General features: G+C 40.4%; 1 protein-coding gene across 3 annotated transcripts in view; it reads right to left on the bottom strand.

The window, feature by feature from the left end:
• Window positions 1-1582: 1582 nt before the first annotated feature.
• Window positions 1583-14365, bottom strand: part of PUS7 (pseudouridine synthase 7) — a 50683-nt gene continuing 37900 nt past the window's right edge. For all 3 annotated transcript variants that reach the window (XM_036762152.1, XM_036762154.1, XM_036762153.1), the window contains 4 exons: window positions 14155-14256; window positions 11638-11767; window positions 10516-10607; window positions 1583-1932 (listed from right to left, as the gene is read on the bottom strand). In XM_036762152.1, coding sequence (XP_036618047.1) covers window positions 1796-1932; window positions 10516-10607; window positions 11638-11767; window positions 14155-14256 — 461 coding nt within the window. In that variant the 3' untranslated portion in view covers window positions 1583-1795. The remainder of the gene's footprint in view (window positions 1933-10515; window positions 10608-11637; window positions 11768-14154; window positions 14257-14365) is intronic.

Here is a 14365-nt window from a genome sequence, read left to right as displayed (position 1 = left end):
TATCTTAAACTTACTAAAAAAACAAACAAACCAGCTGTCCATTTAAAAAGCCCTGTCCCAGTAGAATTTTGTAGCATACGAATACAGAACTTTTGTACAAATATGGAGTGATTCAAAAGTCCTTTATGCTGAAAACGTCTTACTTGCCTCTTCTGAACCTTACTTGACTTCTGACAAACAGGTGATTCTAGATAATGGGATCACTGCTGTAGTTAAGACCACCCAAGGGTCATTCATTGTGACTTAAGTACAGATGAATTTATATTTATGTGTAAAGGCTCTTGACTTATAGGGGAAGAGGGACTTTAGATTGTTCTTCATGTATCCCACCTGTGTTAGCTGTCATTCCTAACAGTCTAAATAGTTCTTAACTTTACTGCTTACGTCATTTTCAACTCTTACAGGTAGTAAAAATCCTTGCTGTCTCTAATTTAAGGAAACATTAAACCCCTAAAATCACTAACTTAATCCAAGACCATTTTTCTTACTGAAAGCAACTATAACTTCCATTTTACCTTTTTATCACATCTAAACATGGAACATCCATGCATGGAACTCTGTGAGGAAACCTCTACCAAGAGTAACTGCTATAAAATGATAGTGTCTGCAGAGAGTTGTCAGAGGGCACTGAGAAATGATGGAGCTTGCTCAGGGTGACACAGCCAGTACAAATCAGAGGTGGGGTCGGAAACCGTGCCTCTACTTAGTCATTCAATAAACATTAAGTGCCTACTATGTGCCAACCATTGTGCTAAGGACACAAAAAAAGGCAAAGACAATCCCCGTTCTCAAGGAGCTCACAGTCTAATAGGAAAGAAAACATAAAAATAATTAACTATAAACAAACTATATATAGCGTAAATTGGATATAATTGACAGAGAGAAGGCACTAGAATTAAGGGGGAATCAGAAAGGCTTCCTGTAGAAGGTGGGATTTTAGTTGAGACTTGAAAGAAACCAGGAGATGGATGTGAATAAGGATGGAGAGCATTCCAGGCATGGAGGACAGTCAGTGAAAACACCCAGAGTCAGGAGAAGGAGAGTCTTGTTCGAGGCACAGCAAGGCCAGCGTCGCTGGACTTCAGAGTACTTGGGGGGTGGAGGGCGGACATGGGTGGGTAAAGGGAGACTCGAAGGGTGGGGATGGCACCTGGTCATGGTTTTGAAAGAAAAACAAAGGTATTTTGACTCTCAGACTAACATTCTACTCACTATTCCTCATATAATACTGATTTCCCCCCCACGCCTTGTAACTGTTCTTCCTCATTCTTGGCTTCTTTCAAGATTCAAGAGACCAGTCACTTAAGTATGCCCCTCTAAGCCTTCCTTCAACTCTGTATGTATCCTCATAGTTGACTACTTGTTGACATGGCATTTCCCTCATTATTATATAAACTCCCTGAGGTAGGGACTTCTCATTTTTGCCTTTCTTTGTATTCCCAGTGCTTAGGCACAATGCCTGGTACACAGGAAGCACTTAATGAATGTTTGTGATCTACTGATTACTTCTCTCACACGTGTGTGTGTGTGTGTGTGTGTGTGTGTGTGTGTGTGTGTAAAGACACACACATAAACCAACCAATTTTTTGTTTTGAATTTTAGTTAGGATCTCCAGAATATGCACATTTGTACAAACATGGCAAATTATTGATTTAAGCTAATAAAAACTTGAAAAAAATACAAATAGTCTTTTGCTACAAATTATCAAAACCTACACGGGGTTTGTACTAAGAAGACAAAGAACAGTGAAGCAGGGAGCCGCCACTTTCCCCCATATTTGGATCTTCAGAGAGCATCAGCGGAGCCAAGTAGTATTCAGTTGTGTCTGGTTCTTGATACTTGTATCCATTTTTAGTACTTCTCGAATGGCCATTGTTGCATATGTCGAAGGAGGGAGTGAGAAATCCATCTTCAATGCCCTGTATTTGCCTTCTGTCACCCAAGAAAGAAGAGAAGAGTCAAGAAAACAAAGGCAGCTGCAAATGAGCTGGAGGGTCATATAATCTACACACAAACAAAAAATGCTAGCCATTCCCTACTCTTCCAACCATCAGAATGCCTTATTGTACCAGGGCAGCCCTCTGGTGCTTCTGTATGAGATAGAAGCAAGGAGGAGATATCTGTAAATGTATACTCTTAGGTGAGCAGTTACAGTAATTCTACCCCTGAACTCTCTTGGCACCTCAGAGTGTCAGAAGAACAAGAAATAAATAGAAAGCAAAAGAGTGTGAGGATGATCTTGAAGTGAAATAACACGGTTTTTCTTTTAATTGGGGCATAATAAAAAACAAAAAATTAATTCAAAAGGGAGAGGTTCGAGGACAGTCAATTTTGAGGTCAAGAAATGGAAATCCAGTTCTGAAAACTGTTCCTGGCCTCCCACCAACATTTGTTGCTCTCTAGGGTAGATAAATTCTACCTCCTGTATCACTTATTTGTCCTATGCTACTCAACTCCTTTCTCACTGGGTTTTGTGTTAGTTTCAAAGAACAATCTACCAGTCCAGCTCCCAGATGCAAGCCACCCTGACATACGAAGTACTGAACAAAAGGCTTCGAGAAAATATGAACCTGTTGACCATACTTATAGGATGCTTTAGAGAATCTGACTCAAGAGTGTTACGAGTTAAATCAGAAATTTGGTCCATGAACATACTATGGCAACTTTGTTCTTTGTTTTACCATGACAGCCCATTATGAGCTAATGGCTAAGCAGTATAAAGATGGAGAAAGAACCTCCCAGTAATATACACACCCACATCAATCGCTTATTATTCTACATACTTGGCACGCATCACTATTTTTTGCTTTGTGTTTCTAAAGCACCAGAAAAGAGCCCCCTATTTTCAAAATGACTTCATCTAGACAAGTGTGCACCTGGGCCCAAATGACGTCATCATAGATAAAATGCTTTTGCACCTTTTTGTTTAGTAGCACAAGCAGCAAACATTCCAATCTTTGGCAAATCCATTTCTGAAAACTTGTGTTCCTAGCCTCCCACCATTACAATGCTTAAAGATTCCAAAATACAGATCTAGGAGCAGCAGTAACAGATAATACTTTACTTCTGCTCCACTGCTTTAGAACCCTTGGGGAAGCAAATGCAGCTGGCTGGCACACTTCAGAAAATCAGTTCATCCTATGTGAAAGGGGAAATCTGGGAAAGCCATTTTCAGAATTGCTACACGCTTAAACATCCCAGTGAGTTGCACTCAACTCAGACTCAGAAATTTGCATTATCTCCACTTCCAGCCCTCCTGAGGCCTCGTTCAGCTGTAAATAATGGTTATCTTTCGAGAAATCTCATTTGGATATAGGGCATAAGTTTTGTACATGAGTTCACTGTCCTCTTCCCTCCCTCGTGTGGTGTGTAGCATGACCTGAGGATCACTCATTTGGAGAGGGATTTGCCATTTAGTATAGGAAAGAAAATCCTACTAACCTAGAAAAAAATCACTAATTCAATTCTGTGTTTCAGTTACTGATATCTAGCCAGAATTATGACATCGAGGTTGAAAACTGCAGAAGAGAAGCTATCACAAGGGCTGACAAAAACAGTAGACATCTTGATCATTTCAGACACTTTTTTGATATGTGAGAAAATTTGGGGGAATGCACAAACTTGGCATGGTGAAAGGAGAGGCACCATTTTGAGGAAGGTAACCATGACACTGAGAGGCAGCTGAGGAGAACAGCCTGGAAACAGCCAGGGACTTGGGCGTGAAAAGACTTGCCTTGATAATGTATGACTAATGTTAAGTTAATTAACTTCCCTGAGCCTCTCTCTCCCCATCCATAAAATGAGGATAACTACGCTATGACACTGGGGTCACCGGGGGAAAGTGCTCTGTAAATGTTAAAGTTTTATATAAACAGGGGTTCTAATGGAGATATTCTGTATCCACCACATCCAGATTGCAGGCAGAGAAGGTGTAAAGTAGAAACCTAAAATTAAAAACCTTAAGCCACCAACATAGAAAGCTAAAAAGGGGATGTTAGTAAGAGGGAAAGCACTTGAGCAAAGCTCCTTGATTTAGAATTTTAAGGGACCTCAGACAGGGATTCTGCACTCCACAAACAGCCAGACTCACAGAACATTCATGATGGCAGGCAGACTCCAGTGGAGTGCCCCAGGAATCTGTGCTTGGCCCTGTGCTGCTTAACATTTTTTATCAATCATCTGGATAAAGGCATAGATGACATGCTCATTAAATATGCAAGGGACACAAAGCTGGAAGAACAGCTAGAACACTGGCTGACAGAGTGAGGCTCCAACAATTGATAGGGTACAGCACGAGCTGAATCCAATGAGATGAAATTCAGTGGAGGTATAAATGTAAAAGTCTTATTGTTACTCTTTGGTTCAAAAAAATAACTTCCAAGTTTTGGGAGAGAATGGGTAGACAGCAATTTGTCTGAAAAAGATCTAAGGGTTTTAGTGGATTCCAAGTGCAACGAGTCAGCAGTATGATATGGCACCAAAAAAAAAAAAAGAATTCTGGTGGAGCACCTAGGTGGTGCAGTGGATACAGCACCTTCCCTAGAGTCTGGAGGACCTGAGTTCAAACCCAGACTTGGACACTTGACACTCACTAGCTGTGACCCTGGGCATTTAACCCTGATTGCCTCTCACATGCACACACACACACAAAAAATTTTGGGCCACATTAAGTGAAACACAATTTCTGGAAGAGGTGAGAGTTCTGCTCCCTGCCTTGGTCAGACCATATCTGGAGTATTTACGTTCAGTGTTGGGCAATACAGTTTAAGGACAATGATAAACTGGAGAGCACCCAGAGGCGGTCAATGAGGAAAAGGAAGAGCATTGAGTTCATGTCATATGAGGACTTGTTGAAGGAAAGAGAGAAGATGAGACTCAGGGGCACATGAAAACTCTCTTTCCACACCTGAAGGGCTACTGCGTGTCAGAGGGACTAGACTTATTTTGTTTGGCTCCAGGCAGCAGAATCAGGGGCAATGGGTGGAATCTGCAGGGACCAAATTAGGTCTAATGTGAGGAAAAAGCTTCCTAATCCACAAAGATGGATGGACTGCCTTGGAGCTGGGGGTGAGGGATGCTCGAAGTTCTCTCACTGGCGGTCTTCAGGCAGAACCCAGATGACCATTTGTCTGGGATGCTGCCATAGGGAATCTCTTCAGGGAGGGGTTTGACTACATGGCCAGTGAGGTTCTTTTCCACTTTAAAATGCTTCAATTCTGTGAAATTCCTTTGGGTCAACTCTTAAATTTTATGAATGAGAAATTATGTCCAGACACATTAAGTGATGTGTCCCAAGTTACAAAGAGTAACTGCAAGACGGGTATCGAAAGCCTTACTACACTTTTTCAGATTGCTATTTGTTAAAAGAAAGGGAGAGCGCTTTAAATTTAATGTTGGTGCTAATGCCGTCTACTGGATGTGATTGCTACTGTTTAACGCGGTCTTCATTTACAAAGCTGTAACAAGGATAGACAGAGATGTTGGCCTCAGAGTTCAAAAGACCTGGGTGGTTAGTCCTGACTTTGACACATACTGGCTGTATGACCCTGGGCAAGTCACCTAATTGATTGTCCTCAGGCCACTGGGACTTTGAAGATGCACAATAACTGCTGATTCACATCTGCAAAGGGAGTTTCTTTGCCAGAAGTTCCTGTGCAGATGAAATCAGGTACAGACCAAGTAAGTATATAATTTGTTGGTCTTTTGATTTGGCTTCTTTCAATTTCTATCATTTAAATCAAGCCTTCCCATATTTCTTCGAATTCTTACATTGTTCCTTACTGTTTATAATGATAATACAGCTACAGAGTGCTTTTGAGTTTGCAAAGTACTTTACATGTCATTTCATTTAACCCTCACAACAACCTGGTGAGGCAGGTCCCCAGATCATCAGCTTTTCACATAAAATTGAAGAAAGAGATTGAGAGAAGATAAATAACATGCCAGCGTCGCAGGAGGAGGCAGTGAGCACCTGAGGCAGGATTCGAACATAGGTCTGGCACTTTACCCACTAGGCCAACTTAAGTCAGATATGACCAATGAGTCAGTCCTTTTCCGATCACTAGAAAAGTAGTTTCCAACCTTTTTCTGTTACAAATAGTGCCATTAGTGCCTGTTTTTTATATATGAAGGTATTTTCTTCCTGTCAGTCTCCCAAACCTAGTACTCATATTGCTAAGTCAAAGGGTAAGAAGAATGTTGCATCTTTTCACATACAATTCCAAATTGTTTCCAAAATGGCTGGACTCTTCTTTCAACAACTGGCCCATTCCTTCACCCACACCACCCTGGATTTGTCCTGGAGGGGAGTGGGAACATTTTCTTTGTCCCCACTGGCACCTTCAGACTTTCTTTTTACCACCATCGTATCACTGAGCGCTCTCTTCTCTGAAGTTCACAATATCAGAGTTCTCCATCCAAACTAGCCCTAAGGTCATTTTTTTTTCCTCAGGGAGGTCAGCATCTGACCTACCATTTTGCTCTCCTTTCTCTTATACTATATGACTTCAGCATCCATGTTATGTTCCTTTATCCCTCTGTAAGCTCTCAGTTCTTCAGTCTCCATGACCCACTGCTTTACTCCACCCCAGCCACTGATGGTGATGGTCACATACTGGATTGACATTGACTATTACCCATAAGTGTAACTCCTCTTTAATGAAAAACTCTGACACTCCTTTTCCTGACCCTAATTCTGTCTCTTGCTATGTCTCACTCACTCCAAAACCATTCTTTGTCTTCACTGAGATCTTCAATTGCAAGTCTTCCTCCCCTTAGCTCCTTCTCAAGGCCATTACCCCTGCTCTGACGTCTCTTCCCTTGTTCTCTAATCTTGAACCTGTAGTTGGCCAGTTCAACTCAACACTGTCCTTTATGCTTAAATCCCTCTCTCCTTTGTCCTATGTCCTCTTCAAACCTCAGCCCTTGATTACTCCCACCTACTCATGGGATACTGAACGGAGCCAGAGGAGTAAATTCACATTATCTAACTTCAGATGGGCCCTCACTACAGCAAGACAATTCTCTTCTCCCCTGATTCCCTATCTCACTCCCCACAAAAACTTTTCCAAACATTCTCTTCACTCAAGTCTCCTGTATTTCCCCGGCTTTCTTCTCTCTCAGCTGAAGACCTTGCCTCTTATTTTTTGGGGAAAAAAAAATGAGGCCATTCAACATGAGCTCTCTCTACTCCTATCTATTCATTTCTTCTTTCCCACAGTCTCTATGAGGTGGCCCTTCTCTTTGCCAAGGCCAACTCCTCCATCTTTGATCTCATCTCCTTCTGTTTTTTCCATAGGACTGCAACCTCAATAATCTTCCCCTCCCCCCTTTTAATCTTCAGCTTTTCCTTATCTACTACCTCCAAACATGCTCAAGTCTCTCCCATCCTTAAAAATCTTTCATTAGTCACTATGCTCTCTTAAGCCATTGTCATCTATCTTTCATCCCTTTCTCAGCCAAACTACTAGAAAAAGATGCCTATACTCACTGCATCCACTCCTTCTCCTCTCACTCCTTAATCATTTGCAGTCTGGCTTCTGACCTTACCGCTCACTGCCCTCAGAAGCCATAAATGATCCCTTAATTACCAAATCTCCTTCCAAAGCCCTAAGTGATCCCTTAATGGCTTAACATCCAGTGCTCTTTGAGTCCCCTTCCCTCTAGGCCTCTCCACTGCATTTGACACTGCAGGCCATCCTTTCTTCCTGGGCTTTCCTCCTATTATGCTCTCCTGGGTTCTGCTACCAAACATTCTTTCTCAATATCTTTTGCTGGTTCATTATCCCAACCACACCCTTTGTTCTAGGTTTTGTTCTAGGCTCCCTATTCTTTCTTTACACTTTCTCTCAGTGACCTCATCAGCTCCCACAGGTTTGATTACCCTCTCTATGCCATTAACTCTCAGATTTGATTTGAGCATAGAGGATAGTGTTGAGTTGAGTTGGCTAACCACGAATTCAAGGTTAGAGAAAGAGGGAAGGAAAGTCAGAATAGGGGTAAAAGCTTAAGAAGGACCCAGGACTGAAGGTCTCAGTGAGGGCAAAGAATGGGTTTGGGGTGAGTGAGACACAGCAAGAGACGGAATGATAGGAAGTTAGGGTCAAAAAGAGGGATGTCAGAGTTTTCCATTAGAGAGGCGGGGGGCACCAACAGATAATAGTGAGAACCGTATCTACATATATTGTACAGTCTCTCCCTTGAGCTTCAATCCTATGACACTAAATGTTATCAGACATTTCAAACTGGTGTCCCAAGGACAACTCAGTGTGTCTAAGATAAAACTTATCATCTTTCTCCCCAAATTTTGTCCCCCTCCCAAACTGCCCTATTTCTTCTGGAGGTACCACCAATCTTCCAGTATCCCAGGTTTGTAATCTTGGGGTTATCCTCCACTCTCTTTACCCCACATAGCCAATTGGTCACCAAGTAGTGTCATTTCTACCTCTACATGTCTCTCACATCTAATCCTGTTTCTTTATTCATAGGTTGGCACCTTCACCTCTCACCTAGACTTTTGCAATGCACTCCTACTTGGTTTCCCTGGCTCAAGTCCATCCTTCACACAGCTCCCAATGCAATTTTTCTTATGCAAAGATCTGACCATGTTATTTTCCCCTACTCAATAAACTCTAGTAGTTTCTTATTGCCTCTAGAATCAAACAGAACTTCCTCATTATAGCATTTAAAGCCCTCCATGGCACTGCCAATGTATTTTTCCAGTCTCTCTGCAATCCAGCCAAACTAGCCTCATCTCTGTTCCTTACTCACGACACTTCATTCCTCATCATGCCCTATGCCTGGAATGCAAACTCCTTGAGGGCAGGTACCACAGTGCCTGCGCCCATAGCAAGAACTTAAAAATTGCTAATTGCCTGAATTAACAGGCCTGTTTTCCTTCCAGTACTGGTTTTTCCATCAACCACCTTTTTCAATTTGACTAGAATAAAGAGATACCTCAAAATTGTTTTAATTTTATTTCTTAACTGTGAAATTCAATAGACTTTTCTTAGTCCTCATTCTCCTTGACTCCTCTACAACTTCTGAATGTCCATCACTCATTTCTCTCTTGGCTTTCATGACACAGTCTCCCCTGGTTCTCTTCTATACCTGACTATTCCTTCTCAGTATCCTTTGGTGATTCAACATCCATTTCGCACCCCACTTCATGTGGATGTCCCCCTGGACTCTGCCCTGTATTATCTCCTCTGGAGACAGCATGAACTCCCACGGGTTCAATCACCACATGCAGAAAGCTCCCAGATCTAAACGTGCAGCTATACTCTCTCCAGAACATTAGTCCCACATCACCAACTACCTAATGGACATAAGATTATAGGTTTAGAGCTGTAAGGGACCACAGAGGCAATCCTGTCTAACTCCTTCACTTTATAAATTAGGAACTGAGCCCTACAGAAGTGATTTACCAGGGTCATACAACTAATAAGTGTCTGAGGCAGGATTGTAACCCAGATTTTCCTTGTCTTTATGGCTCTAATTTTTTCTTTTTTTTTTGGAGGGGGGAAGGGCAATTGGGTTTAAGTGACTTGCCCAAGGTCACACAGCTAGTAAGTGTCAATCGTCTGAGGCTGGATTTGAACTCAGGTCTTCCTGACTCCAGGGCCGGTGCTCTATTCACTGCATCACCTAGCTGCCCCAATTTTCCTTGTCTTAAATCCAGCACTCTCTCTACTACACTATGATGTCCTGGATGCCTTATAAACTTTTCAAATCTAACATGCTCCAAACCCAGAATTCACTATTTCTACACCATCCTGGCCCTCCAAATCCAACCCTGCTTCAAACTTCCCTATTTCTATTGAGAATCGCATCCTTTTCCTGGTCACCCAGATTCATAACCTGGAAGTCTATTTGATCCTTCTCCCTCACCTCCCAAATCTAATCGGTTGCCAAGTCTTATTGTAGAGGCAGAATTGATATCTCTTGCATTCATCCTCTCCACTCATATAGCCACCACTCTAGTTTAAGGTCTTTGATTACTTCTCCAGGACAGGCTGTGAGCCATTTTGGCATTCAGTTCTACCTTCCTGATGTCTTCTGCTCTAACTTATAATAAGAATCCCAATCTTAAGATAGTTCACTTTTTTTAGTTATACATACCTGCTGGTCTCTGGACAAGGATCTCACATTTAGAGTTTTGTTGTTATTTGGTCATGTCCTCCTCTCCATGACCCCATTTGGAGTTTTCTTGGCAGAGATACTGGAGGGGTTTGCCATTTCCTTCTCCAGCTCATTTTGCAGATGAGGAAACTGAGGCAAACAGGGATAAGTGACTTGCCCAACGTCCCACTCAAGGTCAGTCTTACCTAAGCCACCGCATTGCCCTTAGGAGCTCAGGTGGGGCAAGATGAGTTGTGTGTTCAGCATAGTGAATGCCCTCCTTTGAGGCACTAACTTCTATTTACATATGAAGCTGACCTCATAATTTATGGCAACAATAATATAGCAACTGTTATCGAAATGCTCATGATTTAGAAGTGGAGTTACCCTACTTACCAGCAGCAAACACAGGGGGTGGTTTTCCTTCTAGGTTGTCCAAATCTGTGTTGAAAAGTGGAATTCTAGGATCATCGTACGAAACAACCTCCCTTTAAAAATATATGCACAAAGGCATTATTTTGAATACAAAGTCTCATTTGAGAAAAGAAGCACTTCACTCTTAAATCTTCAAAGTAATCATGGGGCTGAATTTAAAATGCAATATAAAATTACAGCTTTTCAATAACAAAATTGGGGTAGGTTTCAAATATACCTCCATTAAACAACTGGCCAGATAACAGGCACTAAAATATTTTAAAATGGATTAAGATACAAGAGGTATCTTCCTGTCTCTGTCCCCTCTCACCCACCAGTCTATGGAGGTCTGTTACACAACATAAAATATTCCTCCAGGTTGCAAGTTCTTGCATCTAGATCATGTTACTTAATTGCTTAATTAAATGGCTGAAATAAAATTTTTAATTTTCTTCACTGGGAGGGGAACCTCACTGGAAAGTATCTCTCTCTGAAACAGCACAGGAGGAAGTAGGCATTGAACAGTGGCTGAAACCTTCAATAAGCAATTTGGAGAGAGTAGAAGAAAAATAGCCATTGGAAAAAGTATGAGGCCCTGCTTTATCCCATCTAGTCAATATCAAATTTCTAGTAACCTGGAAATTAGAAATTCAAGGTTTCAATATGCCAATTACTAGAAATTTTTAAAAGGATTAAAATTACTAGAAATTTTTAAAAGGATTAAAATACAAAAGGCATCTTCCTGCCTCTTTGTCCCTCCCACCCATGGGGTACCTGACATGAAAATACTAGAAGAATTCTGAAAACTGTTTCAGCCAATTTGGAATAAGAAGATTCTTTTTCTTATAACTTATTAAATCAAATTTAGGTTTTCCGCAGCAGGGAAAGACTTTATGCTCTATATACATCTCTTACACATAACTTAATAATGTTATTCTACCATTAAGTGTCTTTTTCATCTGTCTGTCATTCCAAATGAGTTTATTTGTTTCTAAGTTTATATAAAAACATCAAATCACAAAAATATGAAAAATTCTTCTAAGTACTGTCAACATTACAGAGTGGACACAATTTGAGTCCATTCCACTCCAAAATATTACTCACCAGCTGACATCCTGAGGGCGAATAATGATCTTTCGGTAGGCACCTGATAAGGAATAATCTCGGATTTTATGTTTCATGTTGTCAATATTTAGATGGTCCGCAGCTAGCATTTCCTTATAAGTCTCACTAACTAAAGCAAAACAGAAAAGAATCAAATTGAATGTACAGTAACATGTTAAACCAGTATGTGAAAGATTAAAAATAAGTTTCATTGGACCCCCTTTGGACAGAATCCATCTCCTTATTCTGTAAACATTAACATATGCTTAGCATTGCATAAAGACGTATCCTCAAACTACCAGAATGAGAACACCTAGAATTACACCACCCCAAAGCAAGAAGAATAAAAAACTTATTATATTTCAAAAGATGGTTGTTGATTAATTTTTTGTAAATTAGACCACATTTTCTCATCCACATGCAGGTTAAACTAGATGATTTCCGACTCAGCCTAGGTTAGAGCTGGGGCTTGAACTCAGGCATTGCTGGTTTCCAGACCAACTCTCTATCCCCTAGAGTACACTGCCTCTAAACCAGGTTTATAATAGCTATGTATTTGGGTCTGGTAAGAGACCACTGGTCATATCTGATTCCCTATGCATATCTTGGCAGATCCATACCCTCCAAACTAAAAACTCCAGCAGTGCTATCAAAGAGTCAATACTGGGACCAGCAAATAGAGTAAGGAGGAAGCTGGTCGCCACCTTTTCTTCTGTTCCCCTTCTAGTTTGGAGGTGCATTAGCTAAAACTACATTAGAGGGAAGATGGAAGGGCTGTCAAACGAGCTTTCAGTCTTTTTTTAAAATTAGAGTCCCCTGTGGTTGCGAAGGGGCAAGGGATAGGGAGGCTTTTCTGCATAACCAGAAGCATAAGTAAGGCTTTCTGACCTTGAAACCAAAACAGTGTCCTCGGCAAGCAGCATTAAGCTTGTGACTGTTATTTCAATCATTTAAATGGCATTTATAAAAAGGACAGTTTGCATAAAGAGATTTTTGAGGATCCTTTAACAGCATAATCAATAGCAAAGGAAGACAACTTCCATTAAGAGTAGGGAATATGCACTCTGGAATACAGCAAACAGTCATGTTTTATTCATCTTCTATTACTATATGGGGTATCCCAGAAGTCTTGGTGCAATTTCAATCTTTAACAGTGTTAAGACTTCTAGAATACCTTGTATATGCTAGCAGAACCCCCTAGCGGTGAAACTACCAGGTATTAAATTCCTGCGTCACTTGTATTGTTTTAGGGAACAACAGTTATTCAATATTTTGTTCAAATTCCTTTGTTTTAAAAACTTTTTTCCTTTTGTGTTAATGGAATTATCAGAATACAGAACACCAGGACTGGAGGCTGAGGTTTTTAGGACTGAAACTCAGCTCTGCCCTTGAGACCAAATCCCATTTCCACGAACTCCAAACACTTCGGTGGCACTTAAGTTTAGTCATATACTAAGCCTCTAGGTTAAAGGATTAATTTAGCGGTTCTCAACACCCTTGGGATTTCCTCAATGACGGTACAAGGGGTTCATGCTAAAAATTCTTTAATAACACCTTAAGCAGTAAATTATTACACAACATCACAAATAGCATGTTAAACATTCCCAGGGGTTCAATGAACGAAAAACACTGGGAACCAGTGAGGCAGTTATAACATGTTGACGCTTAGAAGTAACAAGTTCAGATTTCTATATTAATTTCCTCCCTGTTAATGATTTCCTATTTATTCTGCATATAGCTTGGTTTGTATATATTTGTATGTCATCTCTGTAATTAGATTGTGAGTTCCTTGAGGATAGAGGCTGTCTTTTGCCTCTTTTTGTATCCCCAGCACTTAGCATGGTGCCTGGCACACAGTAGTCACTTAATGAATGTTTATAAAGGAATGAATGAATTCTAGAGAGGAAGAGGGCAGGGGAGCACTTTATTTCTAAATAAAGGCATATTTTATTGACTTTAATTCAACTTTCAGCAGAGGCCCTAGGCTATCTTATGATTATTCTCTCTGCCCTTAAAAAAAGTCCTTGAAGGTAACACATTAAAGAAAATCACATGAAGATTATTTGTTTAGTCCTTAGTAACTACTATTTTTAAAATATAAATTTTCCTACTCTTCATTTGCTCTGGTAAAATACAAGGATTAGAAAATCTATATTAGCTAGTTTCTGATTAACTTTATTTAACTAACTGAAAAGTGAATCTGTAACATAAAGGTCACAAAGAGGCTTTGTATACATGCTACTGCTTAATAAATATTTCATTCATTCATTACAACAAATACTTATTTGGTAGCTTTGTAAACAATGCTATTTTACATCTACTTGAGTTTGGAAGAGATTACTAATCTGGGTCCCCAAATCAGCATATTAAAGTTAAAAAAACTAAAGCAAGTGAATTTCTTTTGCACTTCTCCCTTAGCTTCTGAAAATGCCGCAGGTGGCTAAGAACTAAGAAAGCTTAATCACCTCTAAACACATATTTTTAATTTCTTAAAAATAAAACAAAAGAGGAACTTACTTTTATGTTTGGGGTAGAGAACATCAAAACCAGGTAAAGGCATCACCACATCGTGGATGGAATAGGAATTGACATCTGCTTCCTCAATGTATGTGGCTGTAGCTACAAATTCACAAAAATTCAATAATTTAAGCAAATAAGAAATATTCTCATCTCAGGCTGAAATTAGCTATTTTATGGGTAAGCTTGGGAAAGGGTGTTTTGAAGAGGA

This window comes from Trichosurus vulpecula, chromosome 5 (genome assembly GCF_011100635.1).
Source record: "Trichosurus vulpecula isolate mTriVul1 chromosome 5, mTriVul1.pri, whole genome shotgun sequence".
Classification (NCBI taxonomy): domain Eukaryota; kingdom Metazoa; phylum Chordata; class Mammalia; order Diprotodontia; family Phalangeridae; genus Trichosurus; species Trichosurus vulpecula.
The sequence above is the reverse complement of the archived record's forward strand: the minus strand, read 5'-3'. Positions and strand labels throughout refer to the sequence as shown.